The following is a 13,738-nucleotide window of genomic DNA, read 5'->3' as shown; positions in this document are numbered from 1 at the left end:
CTCCTCAAAGGATATAGATGGTACCAAATGGTCAGTCTCACTTCACCAAAATCTCAGGGGCATTTTTATAAATCATTTTTAGAGACAGCATGCTGTCTTTTAAAAGTACTTGAGGTACCTGTAGTTTCAGCTACAACCAGAACAAACAGCAACCTGGACTTAAGATAGCTGCTTGATAGATAACAACATTTGAAACCAACAATTGAAATTATGTAGAGTGCCTCACAGCACACCCAAATCATACAGAAATGAAGCCTAGAGAAGTAAGTCTAATGACTTTTAAAAATATAAAGATAAAAAAAAATACAGCCAAATCTCAGTTTCCGAGAAATGTATTTTAGATTAAAGCCTTGGTGTTCGTTTTAAAGTGCTTCTCTTGCAATCTTCCAGTTACCCTTTAAACTACACATAGTTTTATACTTTACCTGCTGCAAGTTCAGCTGTTTTATCACAGGCAAAAGGATTTCATCTATCTTTGTCCTGGTCCAGCCAAAGTGATCCTGACAGAATGTGCAGAAAGTTATGGAACTTTACAAAATGGCTATTACTAGTATTTTGTAAACACATAAAATGAAAATTCCTCAAATAAACAACGCCTGGAGGAAAGTTACTCTACTTCAAAGCTTTTTCTACTGCAAAACCAGATAAAATACTCTTAAGTTACTACAACTGACTTATGCGGATGGTTTCAGTATTACGCTACGTATCTTAACCATGCTGTTACATCTCTATTAGTTACAGAACTCTTTCTCTAATATCAACATTTCCAAAAGCATGTCTCAGTGAAGAGAGAAGTCATTTGGCTATACGTTACTGCCATAAGACAAAATACCTGTAAGTAAACCTTATTTTTACGCTTGCACACACTGGAAGTTACATTTACTGTTTAAAACACTATTAGTTCTGCATGCATTGCCATCTACTTTTCAACAATTCACTGCAGCTCAAGCTGCAACAGATGCAAGAAATAGACATTATTGCAAGAAATGCAGTGAATAACTAGGGGTAAAGCGCAGACTGAATCACCATTTCTGACTAGGTTTTGAAACTTATTTAAGATGGGAAACATACATCAGGAGCGTGCAAACAATCCCGCTCTAAGTCTAGAAATAGGCACAGCACAGTTACAGAAATGTAACATCACAACAAACTATTCAGTCCAGCTACGAGACTCTCTTTGCATGCAAAGTGAAGCAGCCCACTCTCTCAGGAGGGCAAAGCAGCCCTGAACGCCACACATGCATGGCTGCATTCCCTTCCATTCCAGAGCGGGTATCATTGTAGGAGAGCACATGCAGGTGGGGCGGGGGGCCCCTCACACCAATGAGATGTTAAGAATTTGACACTCTGTTACTGACTCACTAACTAGCCTTATGAACTTTAATACGAGTACTTGTAGCTAACAAGTCCTGCCATATAGTAAAAGGATATTCTCTGATCTGCTCTACATCAGGCTTCCCCCAGATGAATGAACTCCTTGTCTCATCCACCACAGGCTTCAGGTATGCTTCTGCCACTGCTGGATTTGGAAAACCTGAAGAAAGCTGCAGCTCCCGCAGTTTCTTCTTGACTTTGGTATCATGTGGATTAGGTCTCAATTTCTTATTCTTCTGAGCCTCATTCCACCACTCACTGAAAAACAGAGTATTCATTTGCCTCCATAAAATATAATTTGGAATATCAAGAGCCACCATGCTAATTTCAATAGCCTTAGTCTCCCTACTTCAGTTACTACATGAGATGAGGCAGGAAGTTTCCAAATAAAAAATAGCCAAAGGGAAATACAATCTGAAAGTAGAAAAGACAAAACATACACATTAAACACAGCCATTGTAAGCCACAGTAGCCAATATCACCTGGATTCCCCACAGGCTGCTAAACAGAAGGCTCTAAATTCAGCCTCACTTGGGGAGGATGTTCCACACATAATCATCATTTTTGGAGGTTTTTTGGTATGCAAGGGGGGGGGGGGGGAAGTATTTCCAACCATCCTTGCCATTGCCAATACAACGGGCCTGGCCCTCTTCAAATCTTGTTCTTCCCCACAGCCTACCTGTCTGTCTCTTTCCAGGTCATCCACTCCTCACTCATCAAGTCTCTTTTCTCTACGAGCAAGCTACAGCACCTTCTCACAAACTCAGGGAGAATAAACCTCCACTCCACTACGGATCCAGCTCTGCAATGAACTCAGAGGCAGCCGCACAGTTCTACAGCTGTTCTATTGTCTTCATTAGTCTCACTGTAATTGCTGTATCAACTTCTCACCTTATTTACCTGCCATTTCAAATAGTGATATGATGGAGTCACATATTTTACAGTTAACTTAGTCTCCTTAATGATGGTCATCTGTTTTGTTGTATGCTTAAGCAGCAGAAAAGTACATTCACTAATATTCATATTATGGAGAGACAAAAAAGCAAAATATGATGAAGCATACGCAAATTTTAAGAGAGGTTCCAAGCCATGTCCAGGAAATTCATTTAAAATCTCCATCGCTGTTACAAAGCCAACATTTGGGATGCCCTCAGTGTAGTCACTGCCAAGCAAGTATGCCAAATTAATTAGCTTGTTTCGATCCAACCCTGTAAAAGAAAGTGCGTAAACCAAATAAAACCAGTGGATTCAGCATCCGTTCTCTTACAAATTAAGAAATACTGTATTATCTGAAAGGCAAAAACCAAAAGGAACACAAAGGCATTAACTCTGTAAAATTACATTTAATTCAACATCAGAACTTGCTAAATTATATTCTGGAGCAGGGTCAATATGCTACTGCTAGCTCAAGCACCGGTAGTTGCGCTAACTTGGCAAATACATCTTGCCAAAATTAAAATGTTACAACGTAAAAGACCATTGGGAAATTCTGGGTTGCTAAGAGCTAAGAGAGATTAATTTACATGTATTTCTCCAGTTACTGTCCTGTTCTCATCTAATGCTGACCTGAACTTAATAACCCCCGAATCAGAAATAAAAACATTCAGTTTGAATTCTAGTCCATAATATCAATGCCTCTGCTTCTTAAAAGTGTTCCCAAACTGGAAGCCTTTTGCTCTGTGCTAGTGCAGTTACTAACTAGACCAAAAGAGTCTGTGAAACAGCCAGAAAGAAGGAAGAACTCAGCTGGCCACTTTTACTTGGTACGCTGTAAGATCTAAGGCAACCAGACTGATTTTCAGTGACTAGCTTCAGGAGTTTAGATTTTTTTTGTAAAAAAAAAAAAAAGTAAAAAAAAAAAATCTTAAAAATTTCGCAATTCAGTGGAGAAAAGGAGGGATGTGTGTCTAAGCACGCAAAGCAAGACCATGGCATGCTAGTCAGGATATCCATCAACTGTCAAGAAAGAATAATTGTGCAATGCATGGAAAAGGATTAGAAGTACAAGACTGCAGAGGGATGTGACATAAAGACCGATGGTGACTATTTTTCCCCCATAACTAAATAAAAGCTCTGGTTTATTACATTAATAATAGCTAAAAATCATACACATGCTTTCACAGCAATCCTTTCCAAGTAAGCTACAGTAGCACACCTAAGTAGGCATAAGTAGGGGAAAAAAATGTTTCATTCAAGAAACCAAAGACGTATTTTTCACCACATAAAAATGTTGTGAAATTTTACATGCTGAAGACATTAAAATATTATTTCAAAGTCTATAGCCTCTCTCAACTTTGAAAACGTCAAAACTGATTTTAAAAGAGTTCCACTTAAACAAGGTGTAAGAAAAAGTTAAAATTGGCTCATATTTTCCTTGATACACTACGTGACACTGAAGTTTAATAGTTCAACATAATTAGCAACAATTTGCTTAGACTGGTACAAGAGCAATCTGAAAGAAGAAAAAAGCTGTCAGTATTAACTAAATGAAAAACCTTTTACAGAGCATATGCATATGCCAGATCCTCCTCTAACACATTACGTGTCAGTATGTCCAAAATTAACTTCCATTTCCAGAAGACTGTAAAGCTGATGACATCAGAATATAATTTTCCCACTGTGTCAGAAAAGTCATATTGACATTTACCCAGAAACCGATACCATAGTTCATACCTACAGCCTTGATGATCATCCCACTAACTCAGTGTATTAAATGCAGGTGTCTGCAAATTCAGAGGGGTCATCTGGCAGTAAGAACAGCAACCCCACTGAATGTCTTTAGAGACTCTCCAAAGAACAGTCATTGTAGTAACAGACACACAAAATTCTGTAGAAAATACAACTTCAAGAAGATACGTGGCAGCACTGTCTTATTAAAGACTGTATTTAACAAACCAATACCTCAGGCTTACCTAGCTGGTTTTGAAAATCAACATACTGATAATATTCCACATATTTGTTTTGACTGAAGAAATTTTTATAAACATGCCGTGCGCCAAATAACCAAACATCACTATCATCGGTGATTGTCCCAGAGGTCTGGTCAGTAAGGTCCAATATAGCACACTGTGCCTCTGCCTCCATCGGAGCTTCAATATATGGAATGCCAAACAGACGGAGAAGCTCCTGCAGGATGGAGAGAAAACAGTTAATACTTCATCTGAAGAATGAACTTCTATGAGACTTCTGCTTGACTTGGAACTGCCAGATTCACACTCGGAAGGTATTTAATCTTTCACAGCAAATCTTAATTTCCACTAAAAAGGGCCAAGCACAGTTAAGTCAAGGGGGAAATCCCACTTGCTCGTCTCAGGCAGACAGTGCCACGTAAGTCAAGCACTACTTGATCACACTATTACTACACAGTTTGAGAATTCGCTATCTTAATTACACAAGCATACTTAAGTATTGTGCTTTCCATAACATGGAGAAAAGTCCGTGCATTACAATTATGTGGGGTCCATGAAAGACAGATGCAGGTTAAATAAAAAAAGAAAAAAAAAAGAAAAAGAAAAAAAAAAGTCATCACCTTAGCTCAGAAAGTGGTATGAAAGCATATGAGAAACATTAGTATCGAGCAGGAAACAGTGGGCAGACTAATCATCCTTTGGATGGTGTTTTAAATAATAAATACATTGTTAATGGTGTTAAATAATAAATACATTATTTAACCTCAGTTAAATATCCCACACACACTAGGTTTACAGGCTTGTGTTAGTTACACAATTCTGGATTACGTCATTTCCAGAAATTAAGCTTTCCATTTACTCTCCTGCTCCCAAGTTGGATGCAACAATCACTGCAAAAGCTAAGGTGTAAAATTTATTAAATATATATTTGGTATGTATACATATATCTGCACATAGACACACTTATTTTTTTCTAACTGCAGCTGGCTTTTCTGTTCTGAAAGTCAGTCTCAAGACTTAAAACTTACTGTAATGAAGAGCAAAAGCACAAGGTCAAAAGACTTCAATGGTAGATAACGGTGTATCTACCATTGTATGGCATGTAATGTTACAAAAGCACAATCTACTGGCCTTTAAAAAAATCATCTGAAGAAACAAGTATGAGCAAATATTTAACAAAGGAAACAAAAACTTCAATCATTTTAAGACTATCTAAATTATCCCTTTTATGCAAAGAAAATAAAAGCATTTATATATTTCTCAGAATTAATTTGTTAGAATAAGTTTACTACATCGTAGATACTATCACTAGTCTGCTATGTTATGGATATGTCAACCCCAACACATTGTATTGCAAGTAGTCCTTCCATTAGACTGCATTAATCTTTAAACACTAACACTGAAACAGAAGTTACAGGCTTATGCAGGTATTGCTGCTGAGATTCTTTAAAATCAGTTATCCAGGGCATAAACCTGGGTTACCATACGGATTTCTTGTAAGCTTTTATCTTTTAATCCCTAGGGGAAAAAATCACAATTTACCTAACACCCAGATTACATCAATTCCATGTAACTGCTGAATCTAACTTCCTAATATTTTTTTGTTCAATTTGCACCTTTCACAGCAACAGGCAAAGATCAAACTGGCCCAACCTCTAAAAGTTGGTGCTTAAAAAAATGTTGATTTATTCATAATTTTATTATTATTTTATAATGTTATAACAGTTATTTAAAATTGTTGGAATTCAAGATTATCTCGATACTTTCAAAATTTTAAATCCAGCAGACTGAGGAAAACAAGCTCCTAAACGGAAAAAAGGTGACCTATAATTAAGCAAAATTACTAACAGCTTTTCAGAAAATGTTTGACTGGGGTGGAGGGGGGGAACCACATCATGCTGTATCAAATCAAAATGATTCAACAAATACTACCTGGCTTTCCAAGAACATCTGTCCTGTTACAGAAGCAGCAACACGTTCCTGCTGCTGTTTTTGAGCCTGAAGCATATTCTGCTCAGCAGAAAGGTCATTTTCTAATTCTTCTAGTTCCTCCTGAAAAATAAAACAAGATTTTCATTATTTCAACAAATCACATATACTTAGTTAAGTAAAGCACTAAGTCTCCACTATAACTATTCTAGTAGTATCTGCTCCATTAATTCACGCTTGGAAGTTGTCATAGCTTCTCTAACGCAGTAAATTATAAGACCAGAGATAGGTCTATTCATCAGAGTGCTAAAACCTTGAAGTTTCCCTCTGATTTCAGAGATATTATGGTTAACCATCACCTTTAAAGAAAAACCAGTTCCCATAGAATTAGATACATATATGAGAAAGCAATGAAACAGTAAGAAGCTGTCCAATAGTTTTCCTTAAAAACTACCTGGGGACAGAGCACTTCATTACTAGCTCAAAACAAGTAACAAGGAGTTACCAAACTGACGTCTTGCCACTCATCCGCTGCGTCTTTACCATCATCATCTCTTTCAACATTCTGATCATCTGCCAGCTGCACTTCATCAGACTCCTTCAGCAAGTCCTGTGTGACAATATCATGTCTGGCTGTCTCCACTTCTGGAAGTGCTGTTTCATCACCCAGTTTTTCATCGTATTTAGCGGGAAACTCAGCCTCATTACTGATTTCAGTATCCACTTCAATAAAGCTTCCTATTAAAGGAAAACAAAGATTTCAACTTCCTGCTGCTTGTTTAAAAAGAAGTATTTGTACACGTTTTTAACTTGGGAAGTGATTCTTCTTTCCCCCCACCCCCCATGTGCAGTAAATAGATATAAGGATTGTGAAATTACAGAAACCAAGTGGCTGACCATTAATACACCAGTTAAGTTCAATGTACACAACAGCATGCTTTCCTGATTCTCCGTATTGTATACTCAGGTTTCAATGATAAAACGTAACACCAAGGGGAAAAACATAGCTCAGATTTTCTTCCCACCTCCTACATACATAGGAATAGATGTATTTTAAAGCATTCCTTACCAGGAGAAAAGGTTAACTTCAACTGACTACAAATACAATAAGGTCCTATTTTCTTATCTTTTTACACAATTAAGAACATACCATCAGAATCACTGTCTTCAGACTGTGATATCCCTTCTCTTTCCTCCTCAGGACCTTTTGCTTCTGGAAAAAATCTAATATCCTTTTGCACCTCAGATACATTCTCTTCTGTTTGCGAAATTACTTCCTCTATATTTTCAGAAATTTTCAGGTTTTCCTCATTTTTAGAAAGGTCTGTTGTTTCAGCATGAATCAAAGCCCCTATACTAGTTTGAACGGGGGAACAGCTTGGCTTCTGCGTGCACAAGTTTATATCCTTATCTCCCAAAGAATTTAAGTCCATTTTGGAACCATTTTCTTCTTTGTCTGCATCTTCTTTGCCTTTTCTAGTATTGTCAATACAAGAATAATTTTCTGCTCTGGATATACTGGTGTCCTTGGGTGTAACATGATTTTTTTCCAACTCTTGACTCTTTTGTTCAAATTCAGTGTCTTCCATAATCACTTGGTTTGACGAATGAATTGTAGATGTAGGTATTTTTTTTCCCTCCCTAACTTCAGGAATCTGATCTTCCTCATCTGAGCTACTAAGCAGAAAATCCTTCACTTCCGATCTTTCTGGTAGCACTCCATCAGTTCTAACAGTAACAACTTCCTCCCTTTTACCGTCATCACTCAGAGCTTGCCGAATTGCCTGTAGTGTTCTTGGAGACACACGGCCTTCCTCTGTTACAGATTGGTCCACGTTCAATCGTCCTGTATCTTCATCCCCCAGTTCTTCTTCTGAGCTGCTTTCTACCATAGCTGCCTGGATAGCAAGCAAAGTCCGAGGGGAGGGTGGTGCTGTCACCACATTGTTATCTTTCTCTGTCTGCAACTTGTCAGATGCAACTAGCTTTGCATTAGCAGGAGATTCATTGATTTTATTCGATTTAGTAAATTCGAGCATTTTTGATGAGGGTCCTGCAGTAGCTTCCAAGTCTCTACTTGTAGCTCCTTTTGCTTGAATACCTGAAAGAAAGTTTTTTGTTGATTTTTTTTTTTTAGTACAAAACTGCTTTATACTAACATGCCATTTTATATAATGATGTTCATTATGTAAAGATTAATAAACCAGTTTTCTACATGTTTACGGATCACAGTTAATTATGCCTAACAGTAATGCACATTTCATACAAAGTATCAGCTACATGCACCTGTAAACAATATTCAGGTTTTCCTTAAAACTGACGGCTGCAGACTGCACACACCAAACATAAGGTTTTACAAAATTAAGATGTGACATACCCTTTATTAGGATATAGTGAGACGTATCTTCAGAGACTACCCTCCTAGATTCCACTTCTTTCACAAAACCACCTTCATTTTCATATTGTGTTTGGATTTCACCCGAGTGCTGTTGATTCAATTCTTTTTGTACATTTTCTATGCACCGATTGAGGTTGCTTTTCTTAAGCAAACCCCTAAGCTGGTACTGGGAAAAGTCATTGGACTCCTTAAAAAAAAAAAAAAAACAACAACAAAAAAACCACCAAAAAACCAAACCAAACAACCAAGTCAATTTAAATAAAATGCCACTAGCTGCACCTTTTAAGCAACTTCATTTACCACGCTCTGGAGAGCCTTTTAAGAATTTCTTTTAAGCAGGTAACTTTTGTCTTTTACCGACTGCTGCGCTCCCAACTGACAGCAACACTAGCCCAGTAAGACACAACAATTCTAAAAGGTACCATTAAGTAGTTCTGAATGCTGGCTAAACACAATGAGATCTCAATGATGTGACCAACAAAACTTAGCTGGCTAACGGAGCTGGTCCCCATCTTAAAAACAACGCAATTAGAATCCACACATGGATGGTTTTAAGATGATGGTTCTTAGCTTACACTTGGGCGCAAACTATCATTTGATCTGACACATATTGTACTTTTAAAATCTAACTGTGCTCTGAAAAGCTGTTGTAGAAGTGGCACTATAGGATTCCCCATTTGTCTCTGAATGGCTTCAGTAACACATCTGCCTAGGTTACAAAAGCCTTTTCCCAGCTGCCAGCTCCCCTAACAACCTGAGGGTTTGGAACTCAAGCTGCGTTCATTCCGCCCGGTTTATCCACACCAGTAGTGCGTTCTTATAATTGAAACCTTGGGCAATCTCATGCTGATGAGGCATGAGACACACCATGATTTTTTCCATTCTTGCCAAACTCAATTAGCGCTGCCAATTTTAGTGGAAATCAAGAGATAGGACTCTGAACAGACACACGGGAAGGCTCTGTTAAGAGTCATTATCTCACTGGGGTTTTTTTCCCCTCAACGTAACATCTCTTATTAAATAGGCCTCGGGGTAAAGCTTTCCAGATGTGATACTCTTACGTAGTCTTCATCTGCATTAATGGCAATAGATCCATTCTGATGCCTTGAAAACTACTTTAAATATTACCTCTGGCATTGCTTCAAATAATGTTCTTTTTCGCTTTGTAAATTCTTTCATATCAGTCAAGATCTCATGTTTTATTTCTGGAGGCAGCGTGTTGAAATCTTCTGATTCAATATCTACAGAATGAGGATTTTCACATAACTCTTCCTATAAAAATGGAAAACAACATAAACACCTATTTTATATTACAGCACAGGAAGAACAATAAAATATCTAGAGCATCATTCCAAACAATAAAAAAAAACCCACAAAATCTTTGTTGCTACTTCCTATACTGTGAAGAAAACAGTTAAGAAAAAAAAAAAGTAACTACTACCTAATAAAATAAAGTATGTAATTATTGAAGTACACTATACAGAGAAACTTAGTTTTATTCTTTTTACAAAAAGATACTTAGTATAAGTCACAGAAGCAGGTCCTATAGCCTCAGCCAGTCTGATTTTATCCTTCCAAAGAGGTTCTCCTTCTGAATGCGAACTACTTCAAAGACAAACAGGATCTCCAAGAGTTTTTTCTTTTTTTTTTTTTTTAACTTTGATGAAAGGAGAGATAATTTTATTACTCATTATGCCGCCTTCTTAGTTTATATATTTCTTTTCTCCTCTTCCCAGGAGATCAGGACATTAGAAGGGAATACAGAATTTATCTGTTAAAACTCAAGGACCGAAGTGCTTCAACATCAATTCATATTCGGAGAAGCATGGGAGTTTTGTTAAATATGCTGTCTTATATGTGCATACACATGTGTACAAATGCATACTATTACGAAAAACCATTTCTTCTCCACATGTCCAGAGAAAGTAGTCAAAAGGGAAAAAAAAAAAAACCACATACCGTAAGAAATTCCTATTCTGCTGTATTCTAGTGGAGAAAATTACATTTGTATTTTCTCATTAGTAGGAATTCATAGAGTACTGAAAATTAACTTGTTTGCTTGATAAGTAATGCTATAGTAAGACCTATACCTCCAAACACTTTTTTTTTTTTTTAACCTTTTTGTTTGTCTTTTAAGCACAGCACATGAATGAGAGGATTGTTCACAGTAACAGGGCAATTAGGATGCACTTGCCTGCAACATCTTTTTTTGGCTCATTCTCACCTCCCATTCTTTTTCATCTTCCTCCTCTGAGCTAAAAATTACAAAGAGGAAAAAAAAGATGTAGATATTTACTTAGGAAAATGAAGTTCCTATTTTAAGCAAAAGGACATTAGTCATCCCTTCACTGATAAATACAAAAATTCACACACAACATCAAAGTACGCACATCTATATATGCATATACATACAAGCACACATACACACATGTATAAATACATACACAAGTCAAAAAGTCTGAACAGAAAGCAAGAAGGCAGACTTATGTCAGTTAAAACTAGATTGAGAAAACTGCTGCTCTTTAAATCATTACCTGATTCTTACTTGGTCAGCATTTAAAGTATATAAAAGTATATATAAGATGTGCAAAGAGTAATCTAATGGATAGCTCCACATTCCCACTCAGTGTTATTTAAGAAGATGTCACAAGTTTGACAAGTACATACAAAGCCTACTTCTGCTCAACACGCCCACACTACTGAACGAGGGGACGCAAACCGGAATCAAGCTGCCACACACCAGCTACCCACGCTTGAACGATCAGTTCCATTTAGTCGTATAGACATGGCCACGGAGACTGAGGTAGCACTTTCATCCTTAAACATGAATCCAGTGTAGAAATTTAACCTGTGGGCTGAAAGCTTCTTCTGCTACTTTCCCATAAATAACTAGAAGGCTTCTGTAGCCAGAGCTATAAACCCAACTCTCCAAAAAGAAACTGAAATAAAATATAAAGAAATATACTTTATATATTATGGAGTCTCATGGGTCAAAGGCCTTTCAGCAGCGTCAAAGAATGTGGTTTACACTTTTATCTGAGTTTATTATAGCCATTTAAGCTATTTTTCTTAATTCTACCTACCTGTTCTTCTCTTCATCCTCTAAAGAAGGTAAGACATACATATCATCAATTTCTTCTCTTCGAACTTGTGTAATACTGGGCAAAACTTGATTGCTTAGGGATAGGGAAAGAAAAAGAAAAAAACAAACAAACAAACCAGTGATTAAGAGCTACATAAAAACTTACCTGCCAGTTATAAACCAGGGGAAAATAATTTTTATTCTTGCCTTTTGCCCATAAGAGCAGTTTTGATAACTTGTCTCTTCAAAAATGTTTTCAAGAGTTTCTCTGTAGTTTTCCTGGAATCAATGACAGCAACTTCCTTTCTTTGCCTTCGCTTAGCCTGTGAAAATAAGATTAACACCAACGAGATTTTGCTGGATGCTGAAGATACACATCCAGTGAATTACTGTTATAATTCTGTGTGTTGAGTCTACGAGCAACTCCGAACTCATCCTACATCAATGGGGACGTAGCCTTCAGATCCTCTAAATCTCTCTATGTCGGTTTCCCCTGTGGGACTCGGGAACAGTTTTCAGCTTCTGGGTACAAATGCTTGCAAGAGTTGCGTTCAGGCCCATTCCGGAGCAAGACTCAGGCTTATGCCATCATCTACCTCCCCACAATCCAGTTTCTACGCAAATCAAACCTGAATATATCAAAAGGGAGCTGCTGCCTGCTCAAACAGCTAACCGAGACTGGGACTGCAAAGAACACCTGCACAGCAGCGCACTTCAAGCCCTCCATCCTCATGGCTCAGAAGCACAGGCAGAGTGAGAAGGAAATTGAAAATGGCTACTTAGTACCAGCACACGTACATGCTATTTTGCATTGCAATGACTCAGCAAAGGCACTTACCAAGGTTTGTCTCTTCAGAAGCGGTGCCTCTCCATCAAAAACAAAGACAGGTCGAATCCGGAAGAACAGTAACTTGCAGAGTCGATGAAACAGAGTGAGGAGGTGAGCATTTTGTATGGAATTACCACCACGATCTCTGGCTCCCTTTATTGCTTGGTTCAACCAAATACTGATATCTTAAAGAACCGTTAAGAGGAAAAAATGTGTTGTCTTACACATATACCATATTAATAGTTTCTATAAAGTGCACATATTTGACTGAGTGGCTTTTCCCGCTGTTCCAGGCTTGGCTTATCGAAACCAAGATTATCCAAATACTTGTGAACTTCAGAGAATAATAAATTCTTGCCCTTCTCTCCCGGGACAAAAAGCAGAGTTGAAATAACCGTGCAGCAAGTACCCCCCCCCCCCCCCCAGTTATTTTTACAAATAAATGAAGGGTAGCTTCTTCCCACATCTTTCCGGCATTTAACCAAGTATATATGATAGGAAAGTTGATGCAAAAGTATTTAAAACTTTTTCATGTTATAGTCCTACTCAGAGCAGCACATTTATTTATAAAGCACAAAAACCTACAGCCTAGCACTTGTGTAAGGCATCTATTAAAAAAGTCTCTTTTTTAAAACGTTAAAAAAAAAAAGAGCTTAGCATTTCACATATTACAAAGCATAAAATCTACTTATCAAAATATTGTCATGATTTAAAATATTAAAAAAAAAAAGCTAAGCACAATAAATCCCGTAGAAGTAAGCGAAATACTTAAAACTATCTCCCTCACAAATTTGGTTCCTCAGCTTTACTTTTGAAGGATACCAACAGCAAGGATTTTTCCTTCTAGCGTTTCTGGGTTTATCGGTCTCCCGGCGCATTCAAGCAGTTTCCAAAGCCCTTGAACTCCCATTGCCCTTCCTCAGCTGCTGAGAGAGAGAAGAACCTATGAGGAATAGGAAGAAGGAATAACCCAACGACGACACGATCCAGGTACGCTTTATTAACGAGGATGCATTACCACTGCAAACAGAAACGACGAGGCGGGCTGGGCTGGGCTGGGCTGGGCAGGGGAGGGCGCCCCGCCGCCCCGGCAGCCCCTCGGGCCGGTTCCGGACGATTCCCTCAGCTTTCGGTACGTGAAAAACCTTTTAAAAATCCGGTCAAGCGCGGCGTGACAGCTGCTCGCCGGCCGGCCACCAGGCAGCTCGCCTCGGCCC

The 13,738-nt window shown here is 38.0% G+C and overlaps 1 protein-coding gene across 1 annotated transcript in view; it reads right to left on the bottom strand.

The window, feature by feature from the left end:
* The window catches only part of LOC103924763 (DNA repair protein complementing XP-G cells-like), a 15,302-nt gene extending 1,574 nt beyond the window's left edge, over positions 1-13,728 (bottom strand). The window contains exons 1-15 of the mRNA XM_009333343.1: positions 13,667-13,728; positions 13,344-13,464; positions 12,531-12,706; positions 11,900-12,015; positions 11,694-11,786; positions 10,805-10,865; positions 9,739-9,882; positions 8,590-8,797; positions 7,363-8,313; positions 6,718-6,950; positions 6,216-6,335; positions 4,287-4,500; positions 2,438-2,582; positions 1,432-1,632; positions 426-510 (exon numbers count right to left, since the gene is read on the bottom strand). Of these exons, the coding sequence (XP_009331618.1) occupies positions 426-510; positions 1,432-1,632; positions 2,438-2,582; positions 4,287-4,500; positions 6,216-6,335; positions 6,718-6,950; positions 7,363-8,313; positions 8,590-8,797; positions 9,739-9,882; positions 10,805-10,865; positions 11,694-11,786; positions 11,900-12,015; positions 12,531-12,706; positions 13,344-13,431 (2,835 nt within the window). The 5' untranslated portion in view covers positions 13,432-13,464; positions 13,667-13,728. The remainder of the gene's footprint in view (positions 1-425; positions 511-1,431; positions 1,633-2,437; positions 2,583-4,286; positions 4,501-6,215; positions 6,336-6,717; positions 6,951-7,362; positions 8,314-8,589; positions 8,798-9,738; positions 9,883-10,804; positions 10,866-11,693; positions 11,787-11,899; positions 12,016-12,530; positions 12,707-13,343; positions 13,465-13,666) is intronic.
* Positions 13,729-13,738: the final 10 nt, after the last annotated feature.

This window comes from Pygoscelis adeliae, unplaced genomic scaffold, assembly GCF_000699105.1.
Source record: "Pygoscelis adeliae isolate BGI_AS28 unplaced genomic scaffold, ASM69910v1 Scaffold48, whole genome shotgun sequence".
In the NCBI taxonomy this organism is placed as follows: Eukaryota; Metazoa; Chordata; class Aves; order Sphenisciformes; family Spheniscidae; genus Pygoscelis; species Pygoscelis adeliae.
Note: the sequence above shows the minus strand (reverse complement) of the source record. Positions and strands in the feature narration are given on the sequence as shown.